At 44.2% G+C, this 15,228-nt stretch overlaps 1 protein-coding gene across 1 annotated transcript in view; it reads right to left on the bottom strand.

Moving 5' to 3' along the window:
• LRRIQ1 (leucine rich repeats and IQ motif containing 1) overlaps positions 1-15,228 on the bottom strand; it is a 399,791-nt gene that overhangs the window by 369,059 nt on the left and 15,504 nt on the right. The window contains exons 4-5 of the mRNA XM_075342423.1: positions 11,174-11,285; positions 5,663-5,892 (exon numbers count right to left, since the gene is read on the bottom strand). Of these exons, the coding sequence (XP_075198538.1) occupies positions 5,663-5,892; positions 11,174-11,285 (342 nt within the window). The remainder of the gene's footprint in view (positions 1-5,662; positions 5,893-11,173; positions 11,286-15,228) is intronic.

Raw genomic sequence — 15,228 nt, 5'->3', positions numbered from 1 at the left:
TGTATAGCTGTATACTGGATTAAAACCTTAATATAAAAGGTAAGTATACAAATAATGCCATTTACATATACAGTGGGTACGGAAAGTATTCAGACCCCATTACATTTTTCACTCTTTGTTTCATTGCAGCCATTTGGTAAATTCATAAAAGTTTATTTTTTACTCATTAATGTACACTCTGCACCCCATCTTGACAGAAAAAACAGAAATGTAGAATTTTTTGCAAATTTATTAAAACAAGAAAAACTGAAATATCACATGGTCATATGTATTCAGACCCTTTGCTCAGTATTGATTAGAAGAACCCTCCTTTTGAGCTAGAAAGCGATGAGTCTTCTAGGGAATGATGCAACAAGTTTTTAACACCTGGATTTGGGGATGCCATTCTTCTTTGCAGATCCTCTCCAGTTCTGTCAGGTTGGAAGGTGAACGTTGGTGGACAGCCATTTTCAGGTCTCTCCAGTGATGCTCAATTGGGTTTAGGTCCGGGTTCTGGCTGGGCCAGTCAAGAATGGTGACAGAGTTGTTCTGAAGCCACTTCTTTGTTATTTTAGCTATGTGCGTAGGGTCATTGTCTTGTTGAAAGGTGAACCTTCAGCCAAGTCTAAGGTTAAGAGCACTCTGGAAGAGGTTTTCTTCCAGGATATATTTCTGTACTTGGCCACATTCATCTTTACTTCAATTGAAACAAGTCATCCTGTTCCTGCAGCTGAAAAACAGTATGATGCTGCCACCACCATGTTTCATTGTTGGGATTGTATTGAGCAGGTGATGAGCAGTGCTTGGTTTTCTCCACACATACCGCTTAGAATTATCACCAAAAAGTTCTATCTTTATCTCATCAGACCAAAGAATCTTATTTCTCATTGTCTGGGAGTCGTTCATGTGTTTTTTTGCAAACTCTATGAGGGCTTTCATATGTCTTGCACTGAGGAGAGACTTCCGTTGGGCCACTCTGCCATAAAGGCCCAACTGGTGGAGAGTTGCAGTGATAGCTGACTTTGTGGAACTTTCTTACATCTCCCTACTGCATCTCTGGAGGTCAGCCACTGTGATCTTGGGGTTCTTCCTTACCTTTCTCAGAAAGGCTCTTCTACAATTGCTCAGTTTGGCTGGACGACCAGGTCTAGGAAGAGTTCTGGTGGTCCCAAATTTCTTCCATTTAAGGATTATGGAGACAACTGTGCTCTTAAGAACCTTGAGTACAGCAGAAATTCTTTTGTAACCTTGGCCAGATCTGTGCCTTGTCACAATTCTGTCTCTGAGCTCCTTGGGCAGTTTCTTTGACCTCATGATTCTCATTTGGTTTGACATGGACTGTGAGCTGGGAGGTCTTATATAGACAGGTGTATGCCTTTCCAAATCAAGTCCTATCAGTTTAAATCAAACCCAGCTGGACTCCAACGAAGGAGTAGAACCATCTAAAGGAGGATCACAAGGAAATGGATAGCATGTGACTTAAATATGAGTGTCTCAGCAAAGGGTCAGAATACTTATGACCATGTGATATTTCAGTTTTTCTTGTTTAATAAATTTGCAAAAATTTCTACATTTCTGTTTTTTTCTGTCAAGATGGGGTACAGAGTGTACATTAATGTGAAAAAAATGTAAAGGCGTCTGAATACTTTCTGTACCCTCTGTATATTGTTGATTGATTTTTTTTTTTTAATTTCAATTATATGGCCAGAAAATGTTTTGGGGTCAAATAATTTTTTTTTTAATTCTATCAACAATATAATATACTAGCTGTAGTACCCGGGCGTTGCCCGGGATAGTAACTGTCTCTCTGTCTCTCTCCCAGTCTCTGTCTGTGTGTCACTGTCTGTCTGTCTCTCTGTCTCTTTCCTTGTCTGTCTGTGTCTATGTCTCTGTCTGACTATTTCTATCTCTGTCTGTATTTGTATCAGTCTATCGGTCTCCATCTCTGTGTCTGCCTCTCTCTATCTCTGTGTCCGTCTCTATGTGTGTGTCTGTCTGTCTCTTTCCCCGTATGTCTCTTTTCTGTCTGTCTTGTCTGTATCTTTCCAGGTCTGTCTCTTTGCCCGGCTGTCTCTTTGCCCAGCTGTCTCTCTCCCGGGCTGTCTCTTTCCAGGGCTGTCTCTTTGCCCGTCTGTCTCTTTGCCCGTCTGTCCCTTTGCTCGGCTGTCTCTTTCCAGGGCTGTCTCTTTCCCTGGCTGTCTCTTTCCCCGGTTGTCTCTTTCCCCGGCTGTCTCTTTCCACCGCTGTCTCTTTCCACCGCTGTCTCTTTCCACCGCTGTCTGTCTGTCTCTTTCCCCATCTGTCTCTGTCTGTGGCTCTGTCTGTCTGTCTTTTTCAGTCTCTCTATCCATCTCTCCACCGACATCATATAACCTCATGCATAAGCTTCAAGTAACAGTTTATTTTGTTCCTATAGCAACCACTGACAGTTGTTATTAATAACCTATAGCTCCCACCTCCATTCAGTTTAATGGCGGCAGGATTTTAGAGACTAACTGTAAAGCACGAGGTTACATTTTCTGTCAAAACATAGTCTACGACGCTCCCTGGGTCACGAGGCGTCTGTGCAAAATTTCGTGATTGTAAATGCGACGGTGCGGATTCCTTTAGCGGACATACACACATATACACAAATACACTCAGCTTTATATATTAGATGTACACAGCATTATTTGTATACTTACCTTTATATTAGGGCTTTAATCCAATACACTGTTATACATGATATTTGTTTGACATTGCACTAGTTTCCTGCCTGTGACTGTTGTCTTATTGGTCTCTTATAAACATTTTTCCATGTGTGACGCCCTTTCCTGCTGTAATATTCACCACATGATTTTACTACCATAGTAGTAATAGTTTATTGGTTTTTATTCAACCTTTATTTTATAACTTGATATTGTTTTTTTTCCCTTTACCTTTAACTGTAAAGGGGGCTTTACACGCTACGATATCGTTAATGTTTTGTCGTCGGGGTCACGTTGTTAGTGACGCACATCCGGCGTCATTAACGATATCGCAGCATGTGACACTGACCAGCGACCTTAAGCGACCTCAAAAATGGTGAAAATTGTTCACCATGGAGAGGTCGTCCCAAACTCAAAAATCGGTAAGGGTTGTTTATCCAGGTGGTTCATCGCTCATGCGGCAGCACACATCGCTATGTGTGACACCGCGGGAGCGAGGAACGTCTCCTTACCTGCCGCCGGCCACAATGCGGAAGGAAGGAGGTGGGCGGGATGTTACGTCCTGCTCATCTCCGCCCCTCCGCTTTGATTGGCCGGCCGCTTAGTGACGTTGCGGTGACATCGCTGTGATGCCGAACGTCCCTCCCCCTTGAAGGAGGCATTGTTCGGCAGTCACAGCGACGACGCCGACCAGGTAAGTATGTGTGACGCTGCCGTAGCGATAATGTTCGCTACGGCAGCGATCACAAACAATCGCATGCGCGACGGGGGCGGGTACTTACACGCTCGCTATCGCTACAAATTGCTAGCGATATCGCTACCGTGTAAAGCCCCCTTAAGTGTGAGACTTGTAGATCAGGAGCGCATACTGTCAGTCATTTCAAGTCTCACACTCACACTTTCTTTAAAATTGGAGGTAGAGTCGCTGGAATAAGACATCGGAGCACAGACATCAAGTTATCATGGTATTCAAATATCTATAACCTGGCCAAAAAACACACAAAAATTCCCTAAAAACTACATCAGTCAATCCAGCCCAAATGTTGTGAAGACAGAAAAAACCTCTTGGAGTTAAGCCGCTTCTCTAAGCTATACAGAGTAATAGATGGATTTTTCTGTGTGAGTGTATTTGCAAGGAGAACTTGCAATCACTGTTTGTGGAGGTAAGGGGAAAGGACTCATGGGCTAGGTATAGAATTTGCATAAAATATTGAATTAATAGAAAACTATATATAAATTTATCTTCAACTATCTTATGTCACCTATAAAATAAGCAGTCTATTCCTGGGGGCTGTAGCCTGTACCCATATGTTTTATCTGTGCTGGGTATCATAATATGGGGGGGCCCTACACAATTTTTTTATTTATTGATTTTTACACCAATATAGACACAAAGTGTGTGATTGAAATCAGTCAGACACGCTGTCACAGGGTGGGGGCGCGTCTCACTGCAACCAATCAGACACAGGGACTGCTGGTGGGCAAGGAAAGCAGTGCATATGTATGAGGTTAATGAGCGGCCCCAGAAGCAGTATACAACTGCACAAGAGACTCGTTAAGTATAAGGTACTTGCTTTCCCTTTTTTTTCTTTATTTTTCTGTTATTTTTTTTAATTACCTGAGTTCCCGGACCTGGATCGTTACCACCCGGACTTGCCTGAGAACTCTGGGTCCGGGTGTCGGTGCTCGGGTACGTTTACAATCTGGGTCTGCCTATCACTACTGACCATGTATATGTGTAATTGCTTGCCCCAACTCTGCCCAAACAACAGATATAAGGAAAAAAGGGATTGGATTTCCAAATAAACTACTGCCAGATGTGTCTGGCAGCGATATTTTAAAAGTTTGTTAACCCCAGGGGAAATTTTCGGCAAGCAGTGCTACTTCCCAAATGTAAACAGTGTCTATACTATACATTGTTAGTATTTGATGCTGCTTACCAGTTTAAGTTGTTGTCACATGACTGCAAGTATTATATTTGTTCACTTGCAGTCACGTGTGGGCTAGCTTCTTATCTGCTTCACTCAATAGAACATTACGCACCATTCAGTTTCGGCAAGCTTCAACACTGGCCAAAAATTCACCAGGGCTGGACACCCCTTTGCAGACCTATACACACTCAGATGAACTTAAGGGTACTTTACACACAACAATATCGCTATACAATATATCGTCAGGGTCACGGTGTTCGTGACGCACATCCGGCGCCGTTAGCGATATCGTTGTGTGTGACTAAAATGAGCGACGATCAACGATCGCAAAAACGTCAAAAATCGTTGATCGTTGACACGTTGCTACTTATAATATCGTTGGTGGTGCATGCCGCTGGTTGTTCGTCGTTCCTGCGGCATCACACATCGCTACGTGTGACACCGGAGGAACAATGAACATCTCCTTACCTGCGTCCACCGACAATGAGGAAGGAAGAAGGTGGGCGGCATGTTCTGGCCGCTCATCTCCGCCCCTCCTCTGCTATTGGGCGGCCGCTTAGTGACGCCGCTGTGACGCCGAACGAACTGCCCACTTAAAGGAGAGATTGTTCGGTGTCTCCAGCGACGTCGCTAAGCAGGTATGTGCGCGTGACGCTGCCGTAGCAATATTGTTTGCTACGGCAGCGATCACCCCCATGACGAAACCGCAACGTGGGCGGGTGCTATCGCGCACAACATCGCTAGCTATCACTAGCGATGTCGCAGCGTGTAAAGCACCCTATAGCCATCTAAGGTGGATACCACAAGGTTATCCGAAAGATCATGGCTGATCACTGGGGGGATTCTATATAGTGAACATTTTTGGGGTTTTCATCTGAGCATACAATACAGCCCTGCATAACTAAATATATTTTCTAGGCTAATAAATATATTCTAGTCTAATAAATAATTTTACAGCACTATAAAAATACAAGACAAGAAATCTCCCTCCAGCAGTATACAGTGTGTTCTCTGGAAGAATGGAGGCAGATTTCTCAGCATTCAATCCAGCTTATTCTGACTCACTTGCTGAAGATTATTAAGCTTTACAAGCTCCTTCTCAAATTCCTTCTTCCAATGTTCTCGCTTTTCATCCTGTTCTTTGATTTCTTTCTCTAGGACAGCTTTTTGAGCACTGAGTGCCGCTCTATTCACTTCTTTATGCTTCTCCTGCTCCTTTTCCCATTGCTGCAGTTTCTGTCTACAGCTTTCTTCAACTTCAATGTAACAAAGGTTTATAACCTCCTTGCTGCCATCTGCAATGAAACACAAAGGGGAGATCAACACCCACAACCAACACTGCTAAAAGTTATAATCCACCACCGGCGACTAAATTAGGAAGAGAAGCTAAATCTTAGCATATAGGTACACATAACACTTACATATTATACCATCTCTTGTGAAAATTGCTTATTAAAATAAGTGCTTCATCACTTTGGGGAGCGAAGATGTTAAAAAGGGGTTGCACTAGATTTTGGAGTAGTTTTTAAAACAGCCACTCTTATAATCCGGTGCCATGTTCAGTAGGTTTCCCAAACTTTCACCATTGTACTTTCTCAATAACGCCCACAAAACATTTCACAGTTTTCAAAATAAGACTTTGAATGCAACGCTCACCTTAAGCATATGAGCCAGAACTAGGATGGAGGTGCGTTGCTTTCTGCAGACTAGCGAGATCCTCTAATCATGTGTCTCTGGACATGACTGATGTCCTCCAAGCAATTCAGTTTATGGAATCTCTCGCTAGTGAGTACATCTTGTCCGTCTGTGCATGTGCAGTACAATGATACAGAAAGATTCCCTGCACATGCCAAGAGGAAGGCAAAACATATGTACACCATGACATGGACTGCATGAAAGACATCAATGATGTCTGAAGCGCTGTCCACCATGGTCCTGTACAATACTCCTCATCACTGCAGGTCTGGATGGACTTAAATATTCACACTGGATATAAGGAATACCTTGAATGTCATAAGATGACCTACCAATAAACCCATAATCTTCACTGCTTCCTAAACTACTGCCGTAATCATCTGGGCCACCAGTATGCTATATGCATACTCCTGGCCAGAATCCAACTAGATGGGTGCGGCCTCGGTCAATACCCTTGCATTAGGCGAGTCTGTGCCAATCTAGTCAGATTCTGTCTGGGATTCTGTATATTGCATACTGGCAGCCCAATGACTGCCATTCCTGGCTCTGTCACCGGAGAATCGGAATGCTGTGCAGTGCCGCGCCGGGGATCGGGGATCGCAGATTTGATGTTCCTTGCTTGCTGTCCTGACGAAGGGAGCTGTGACTCCTGAAACGCGTAGACATTTGCATGCCAATAAAAGAAGCATAAATCTCCATTGAATCCTCTGAGTCCTTGGCGCGGATTTACAACCCGTTTTCCTCGTCTACTTTCTGTTACCGGAGAATCCTCACAGTGCACAGACTTATCATTTTACACCGGAAAAACCCATTAGCGATATGGCTGTTTGGAAAGGCTACAGGACATTACAGGTTTCTTTTTGGTGAATGAGGATGTGCTGCAATACGAAACATAAGCCATACACAGAAGAGGTGCGGTTTTTGGAATAAGACAGCCGTGGTTTTTTAATCGTCATAAACCCTTTTATTCCAGTCACTGTCTCTGCTACTTTGCACTATAATAAAATGGTCCACTGTCAAGCCATCCTCTTATGGTAGGTTAAGACTCTGGTTTATCATTTGTGGGAGGGTATTTTGTGATATTATGTACCACTTATTGCTTCAAAATAATGTAAATGCTCAATCATTGTGTGCAAAAGATATATATTTGTCTTCAACGATTTTTGCAACTTTTTAGAGAAAAAAAGGTCAAATAATTTACAAATTAGAACAGAAATTGGATAAAATAAGTGATCTATGTAAAATCACTAAGGGGTAAGGTGAAGTGAGAACTAGAGTACATTTGGGACAAATTTTGCGACTATTCGAAAAGTCACAAATGATAAAATCAAGCGAAAACATATGGATAACCTGAAAAAGACAAAGACCATACATGAAAGCCTGTATAAAGGAGAGACAATGAAGTAAAAATAAGATACCAGAGGATATGTTCACCCAGTGGCTTTTTAAAGGAGTTGTCCGACCTTAGGCCGGCTTTGCACACTACGACATCGCAGGTGCGATGTCTGTGGGGGTCAAATCGAAAGTGACGCACATCCGGCGTCACTTGTGATGTCATAGTGTGTAAAACCTTTTTGATACGATGAACGAGCGCAAAAGTGTCATTATCGTATCATCGGTGTAGTCTCCGACATTTCCATAATGCCGGTGCAGCGACAGGTACGATGTTGTTCCTCGTTCCTGCGGCAGCACATATCGCTGTGTGTAAAGCCGCAGGAGCGACGAACATCACCTTACCTGCGTCCCGGCTGCTATGAGAAGGTAGGAGGTGGGCGGGATGTTTACATCCTGCTCATCTCCGCCCTCCTATTGGCCGCCTGCCGTGTGACGTCGCGGTGACGTCGCACGACCCGCCCCCTTAGGAAGGAGGCGGTTTGCCGGCCAGAGCGACGTCGCAGGACAAGTGAGTGCATGTGAAGCTGCCATAGCGATAATGATCGCTACGGAAGCTATCACAAGATATCGCACGTATGACGGGGGCGGAAACTATCGCACTCGACATCGCAGCATCGGCATTCGATGTCATAATGTGCAAAGCCCGCCTTAGGCTACAAGTCTGCAGTCACTTGAACGCTGCAGATTGGTAAATACTCACATTCACGCGCTACACGCTGTGGAGATTCTCTGATGCCGTTGCCAAGCATGTGACCACAAGTATGAGATTTGCATAAATACTGTTACATGCTGACTAGATCAGCACAGCCTCATGCAAAGCAAATATATTGCCAAGGCTGTATGCAGTATAGTCAGAAATGGGAAGAAGTATGCAAATCATATAATTGTGGTTACATGACAGTCCACTCCCGGCACCCTACAATATAAGGATTCAAAAGTCTTCAGTCATAGAGTGCCTACAGACTTATAGACTAAAACCGGATAACCCTTCAACATGCAAAAGCTAAGATAAAAACAATGAACAAGTACCCTACAGTAATTAAATAGTAATAGGGTATTTAGTGAACACTATTTCGATTAAAAAAAAGCTTAAAAGTCATCCCATTGCGACAATATGTATCCAATCAGGATGGACTCTAATGGTCATGTCACACACAACGACAGCGCCGCCGCCGTCGCTGCTAAGTCACCATTTTCTGTGACGTAGCAGTGACCTTGCTAGCGATGTTGCTGTGTGTGACATCCAGCAACAACTTCGCCCCTGCTGTGAGGTTGCCGGTTGTTGTTGAATGTCCTAGACCATTTTTTGGTCGTTGCTCTCCCGCTGTGAAGCACACATCGCTGTGTGTGACAGCGAGAGAGCAACAAACTGAATGTGCAGGGGGCAGGGAGCCGACTTCTACGGACACTGGTAACCAAGGTAAATATAGGGTAACCAAGCAAAGGCTTGGTTACCCGATATTTACCTTCGTTACCAGCGTCCGCAGCTTCTTGAAGCCGGCTCCCTGCTCCCTGCACACGTAGACAAGGTACACATCGGGTAACTATAAGCAAAGCGGTTTGCTTATTAAAGCGATGTATACTCTGGCTACGAGTGCAGGGAGCCAGCGCTAAGCGGTGTGCGCTGGTAACCAAGGTAAATATCGGGTAACCAAGCGAAGCACTTTGCTTGGTTACCCGATATTTACCTTAGTTACCAAGCGCAGCATCGCTTCCACGTGTCGCTGCTGGCTGGGGGGTGGTCACTGGTGAGATCTGCCTGTTTGACAGCTCACCAGCGATGATGTAACGACGCAGCAGCAATCCTGATAAGGTCAGATCGTCGTCGTGATCGCTGCTGCGTCGCTACGTGTCACCTAGGCTTAACTCTAGTATCTCACCTCTTTGTGCCAGGAGGCCTCAATAGACGAGGGCAGACCTGGATACCGATCTGACTGTTTTCATCCCACAGCGACAATGTGTACCCAATCAGGATGGATCCTAAAGCTGGGGTCACACTAAACGACAGCGACAACGACGTCGCTGTTACGTCACCAAAATGGTGACGTAGCAGCGACCTTGTAAGTCGCTGTTATGATCGATGCTTAGCTGTCAAACACAGCAGCCGAAGCAGCGATCATAACGACACGCGTCGCTGTGCTGCAACATGTGCAGAGAGCAGGGAGCCGCGCACACTGAGCGCTGGCTCCCTGCTCTCCTAGCTACAGTACACATCGGGTTAATTACACGATGTGTACTGCAGCTACATGTGCAGAGAGTAGGGAGCCGCGCACACTGAGCGCTGGCTCCCTGCTCTCCTAGATACAGTACACATCGGGTTAATTACACGATGTGTACTGCAGCAACATGTGCAGAGAGTAGGGAGCCGCGCACACTGAGCGCTGGCTCCCTGCTCTCCTAGATACAGTACACATCGGGTTAATTACACGATGTGTACTGCAGCTACATGTGCAGAGAGCAGGGAGCCGTGCACACTGCTTAGCGCTGGCTCCTTGCTCTCCTAGCTACAGTACACATCGGGTTAATTACACGATGTGTACTGCTGCTACATGTGCAGAGAGCAGGAGCCGGCGCTGGCAGCGTGAGAGCGGCGGAGGCTGGTAACGAAGGTAAATATCGGGTAACCACCTTGGTTACCCGATGTTTACCTTGGTTACAGCTTACCGCAGCTGCCAGATGCCGGCTCCTGCTCCCTGCTCGCTTCATTTCGTCGCTCTCTCGCTGTCACACACAGCGATCTGTGCGTCACAGCGGGAGAGCGACGACCAAAAAATGAAGCTGGACATTCAGCAACGAGCAACGACCTCACAGCAGGGGCCAGCTCGTTGCTGGATGTCACACACAGCGACAGCGACGGGACGTCGCTGCAACGTCACAGAAAATGGTGACGTAGCAGCGACGTCGTTGTCGTTGTCGCTGTGTGTAACACCACCTTAACTCTAGTATAGTTAGTATAGATAACGAGTTAGCAGTTTAAACACCTGTCCATGGAAAGCTCCTATATGCACACATAGCAAGGTCATTAACTAGAGTTAGAGTCCATCCTGACTGGGTACACCTTGTCATGGTTGGATGGCTTTTATGCTTTTTTGATCAAAATAGTGTGAACAAAGTAGCCTATGTTATTTTCATGTACTATGACAATTTATTTACTAACTGCAGGATATCTACTCATTGTTTTTATACTAGATTTTGTTTATTAATGTATACCAACACCCTGCACTAATACCGACAGGTGTGCTGGATTATTTTTTTTATTTTTTTGTTTTGTTTTAACACCTTTAACATGGATTTGTTTTTCTGCTTCAAAATACTCATAAAAGAGCACTTCAACTATTCTGATTTTCAGAGAAAAAAACTCTGTGTGAACATACATTTTTTAAAAGCGAGAAAAAATAAATAAATAATAATGTCAAATGCAAGTCAATATTGAAAGGCTCAAATTGTATTAACTACTAAGTGACAAAAATATCCGGTATCCCGGACCTAATTTATCTGCATGCTCAGCATCTCCTTTTTGGACACTCGTGTTTTCAATTCCAGCATTATCCCCACTAAGCAAATCTTTTCTGTCGTTATCTTCTATTTCAGCCAGAACCTAAACAAAAAAAAAATAAAATATGAAATTTAACAATAAGGCTATATATTCAGAGATGACGTTTTTTTGTTTTTTTTTTAAATTCATCCCAAATCCTCATTCTTTCTGGTGGATTACATATGTGATTTGTCAGCAGTACATGTTGATAAAATTAGTTTTATTCATAAACATAGCACATACCGTAGCTATGCTGCAGTTTTCACACTCTCCCATTGCTTTCTGTGGGTGTAAAAAATGCAGCAAAAACACAAAGATTTGACATGCTGAAGATTTTCAAAAACACACAGATCTCAATTTCAGTGAGGAGAAGAAAAAAAGCTGTGTTCATGAGATTCCTGAAATTTCAGCTTCTTTTCTACAGAAAAACTACAACTATACATGTGAACATAGCACAAGAGATTCACTATAGTACAATATGGATGTGGCCTGGAAAAATGGGGAAAAAACCCCCCCAACATTTATTTTTAAATAAATACTTAAAAAAGATGGAAGATATAATTAGATGGATGACAACTCTTAGGCGGGCTTTACACGTTGCGACATCGCTACCGATATATTGTCAGGGTCACGTATTAGTGACGCACATCCGGCGCCGGTAGCGACAATGCAATGTGTAATCCTAGGTGCGATGATGAACAAGCGCAAAAGCGTAAATAATCGCTGATCTGTGTCACGTCGTTCATTTCCATAATGTCGTTACACCTGCAGATACGATGTTGTTTGTCGTTCCTACATCTCTGTGTGTGAAACCGCAGGAACGACAAACATCTCCTTACCTGCATCCACCGGTAATGCGGAAGGAAGAAGGTGGGCGGGATGTTATGTCCCGCTCATCTCCGCCCCTCCGCTTCTATTGGCCGGCCACTTAGTGACGTCGCTGTGATGCCGAACGCACCTCCCCCTTGAAGAAGAGATTGTTCGGCGGTCACAGCGACGTCGCCGACCAGGTATGTGCGTGTGAAGCTGCCGTAGCGATAATGTTCGCTACGGCAGGAAGCACCAGATATCGCATGTACGACGGGGGCAGGTGCTATCGCACTCGACATCGATAGCAATTGCTAGCGATGTCACAGCATGTAAAGCCCGCCTTAAGGCCCCGTCACACACAGAGATAAATCTTTAGCAGATCTGTGGTTTCAGTGAAATCATGGACATATTGTTCCATTTGTACACAGCCACAAACCTGTGCACTGATTATCCACAATTTCACTGCAGCCGCAGAGTTATCTGTGTGTGTTACAGGGCCTTAAAGGTTGCTTTACATGCTGTGACATCACTACCGATATATCATCGGGGTCACGTCATTAGTGATGCACATCCGGCGCCGGTAGCGACATCGCAGCGTGTAACACCAAGGAGCGACAATCAATGATCGGAAAATCGTTCAAAAACGGTGATCGTTGACACGTCGCTCCTTTCCTCAATATCGCTGCTGTCATAGGAATGACGTTGTTCGTCGTTCCTGCGGCATGACACATCGCTATGTGTGACACCGCAGGAACGACGAACATCTCCTTACCTGCGTCCACCGGCAATGCGGAAGGAAGGATGCGGGCGGGATGTTACGTCCCACTCATCTCCACCCTTCCACTTCTATTGGCCGGCCGCTTAGTGACTCCGCAGTGACGTCGCTATGACGCCCAACGCACCTCCCCCTTGAAGGAAGGATTGTTCGGCGGTCACAGTGACGTCGCTGATAAGGTATGTTTGTGTGACGCTGCCGTAGCGAAAATGTTCGCTACGGCAGAGATCACCACATATCACAAGAACGACGGGTGCTATCGCGCTCGACATCGCTAGCAATTGCTAGCGATGTCGCAGCGTGTAAAGCACCCTTAAATCTCCTTAGCTCGAAACCAACAGTGTCTACAGACCAGGCCTCAATGGTAGATCACCTATTATATGTGTGGGGCTGTGCTGCTAGCTGACAAAAAAGTTAATGGATGGTAAGCAGGGCAAGGTTTTTTTTCTGCTGTCAGTTATGACAATGGCAGAAGCTCAGAATTGTCCTTAATTCTTTTAATGGATTCTGATAGGTCAGTTTGTGTACATGGGCACCTAAGTTCCTGTCTGGGTCATACCAGAGGAAAAGGTACTACAACCATATGATGAGGTGACTGCGGCAGGCGTATTAAAGCAATGTGGTGTCTACACGTCAGTGATCGTTTTAAACTCAAAACTTAAACATACTTTTAGCTAAGTGCAGGAGGTCTAAGTCACCCATTTTAGAAGTACACTCACCATTCTCATCAATCCAGATGTCCTTCCTGGGGTGTCAGTCGTTCGGTCATTATTTCGACATTGGCATCTTTCTCTGCCATTCTTCTCTTCATCTACTCTATTTGCAGAGCTTTAGAAGCTGGCAGATGAGAATACCTGTTGCTAGCTACAGAGCAGTCCTAAGTGACTTCTGATGGCCATCTACACCGTGCCCAATGCAATTTCAGGGTGCTGTATAGTTGCCATGAAAGCCAGGGGCATTCTGAGAACCCCATGTCTGCCAAAACCTGAGCTTCAGGACATCACCAAATTCACAATATACTTCAATATGCTACTATATTTCATAAGTATACTACTGCAATATACTATTATATTCCATAAGTTGCGGAGACTGACACACGGGATGGTGTGTACGTCTCTGCAAGGAGAAAAGATTTCCCTTTGGACCCAGTCTTAAGGGTACTTTACACACTGCAACATCGCTAGCGATCTCGTTAGCGATGTGAAATTCTAGATCGCAAGTGCAATCTTTCGAGATCGCACATGCGTAAAATGACCTATGTGCGATCTCGAAAGATTGCACTTGCGATCTATAATTTCACATCGCTAACAAGATCGCTAGCGATGTTGCAGCATGTAAAGTACCCTTTAGCTTCTCATACAACCAGATCAGATCTCATACTTTGCACTGATGAGGGGAAATAACCCCAAAACACTGTGTCTGCAAATTGAGGTTCTGATCTGGCATAAATCCTAAGTCATATGACAAGACTTGTTAAAGGGACACTTTTGACCATTAGGATTGCTACCTCCTCCAATAGGTGACACTAGAGTTTGTCTACTTCCCACTGAAGAGACAATTTGTATAAATATTGAAATGTTAAAAAAAAAAATAACCTACTGTAGTATCACTGCATGTGTTATTGCAAAAACTACTAAAATATGAAAGTACATCAAATATGGTGAACAATAAAATGAAAAATAAGAACGAAATGCCAGGTACATTGACAGAAGAATAAAACAGTTAGATGTCGCAGAAAATAACAACCTAGCCAAATATTGATTTATTTTACAAAGCTATCAATTTTGTATTACATATACAGTACAGACCAAAAGTTTGGACAAACAGCTGCTGTTAACCTGCGATTTTTGAGGCTGGTGACTCGGATAAACTTATCCTCCGCAGCAGAGGTGACTCTTGGTCTTCCTTTCCTGGGGCGGTCCACATGTGAGCCAGTTTCTTTGTAGCATTTTATGGTTTTGCCACAGCACTTGGGGACACTTTCAAAGTTTTCCCAATTTTTCGGACTGACTGACCTTCATTTCTTAAAGTAATGATGGCCACTCATTTTCTTTACTCAGCTGCTTTTTGTTGCCAGTCTATTCAGTAGGACTATCAGCTGTGTATCCACCAGACTTCTGCACAACAACTGATGGTCCCAACCCCATTTATAAGGCAAGAAATACCACTTATTAAACCTGACAAGGCACACCTGTGAAGTGAAAACCATTTCCGGTGACTACCTCTTGAAGCTCATCAAGAGAATGCCAAAAGTGTGCAAAGCAGTAATCAAAGCAAAAGGTGGCTACTTTGAAGAACCTAGAATATAAGACATATTTCAGCTGTTTCACACTTTAAGTATTTCACTCCACATGTGTTAATTCATAGTTTTGATGCCTCCAATTTTTCAGAGTCATGAAAATAAAGAAAACTCTTTGAATG

The sequence above is a fragment of the Anomaloglossus baeobatrachus genome, chromosome 4, assembly GCF_048569485.1.
Source record: "Anomaloglossus baeobatrachus isolate aAnoBae1 chromosome 4, aAnoBae1.hap1, whole genome shotgun sequence".
NCBI classification, from domain to species: Eukaryota; Metazoa; Chordata; class Amphibia; order Anura; family Aromobatidae; genus Anomaloglossus; species Anomaloglossus baeobatrachus.
Note: the sequence above shows the minus strand (reverse complement) of the source record. Positions and strands in the feature narration are given on the sequence as shown.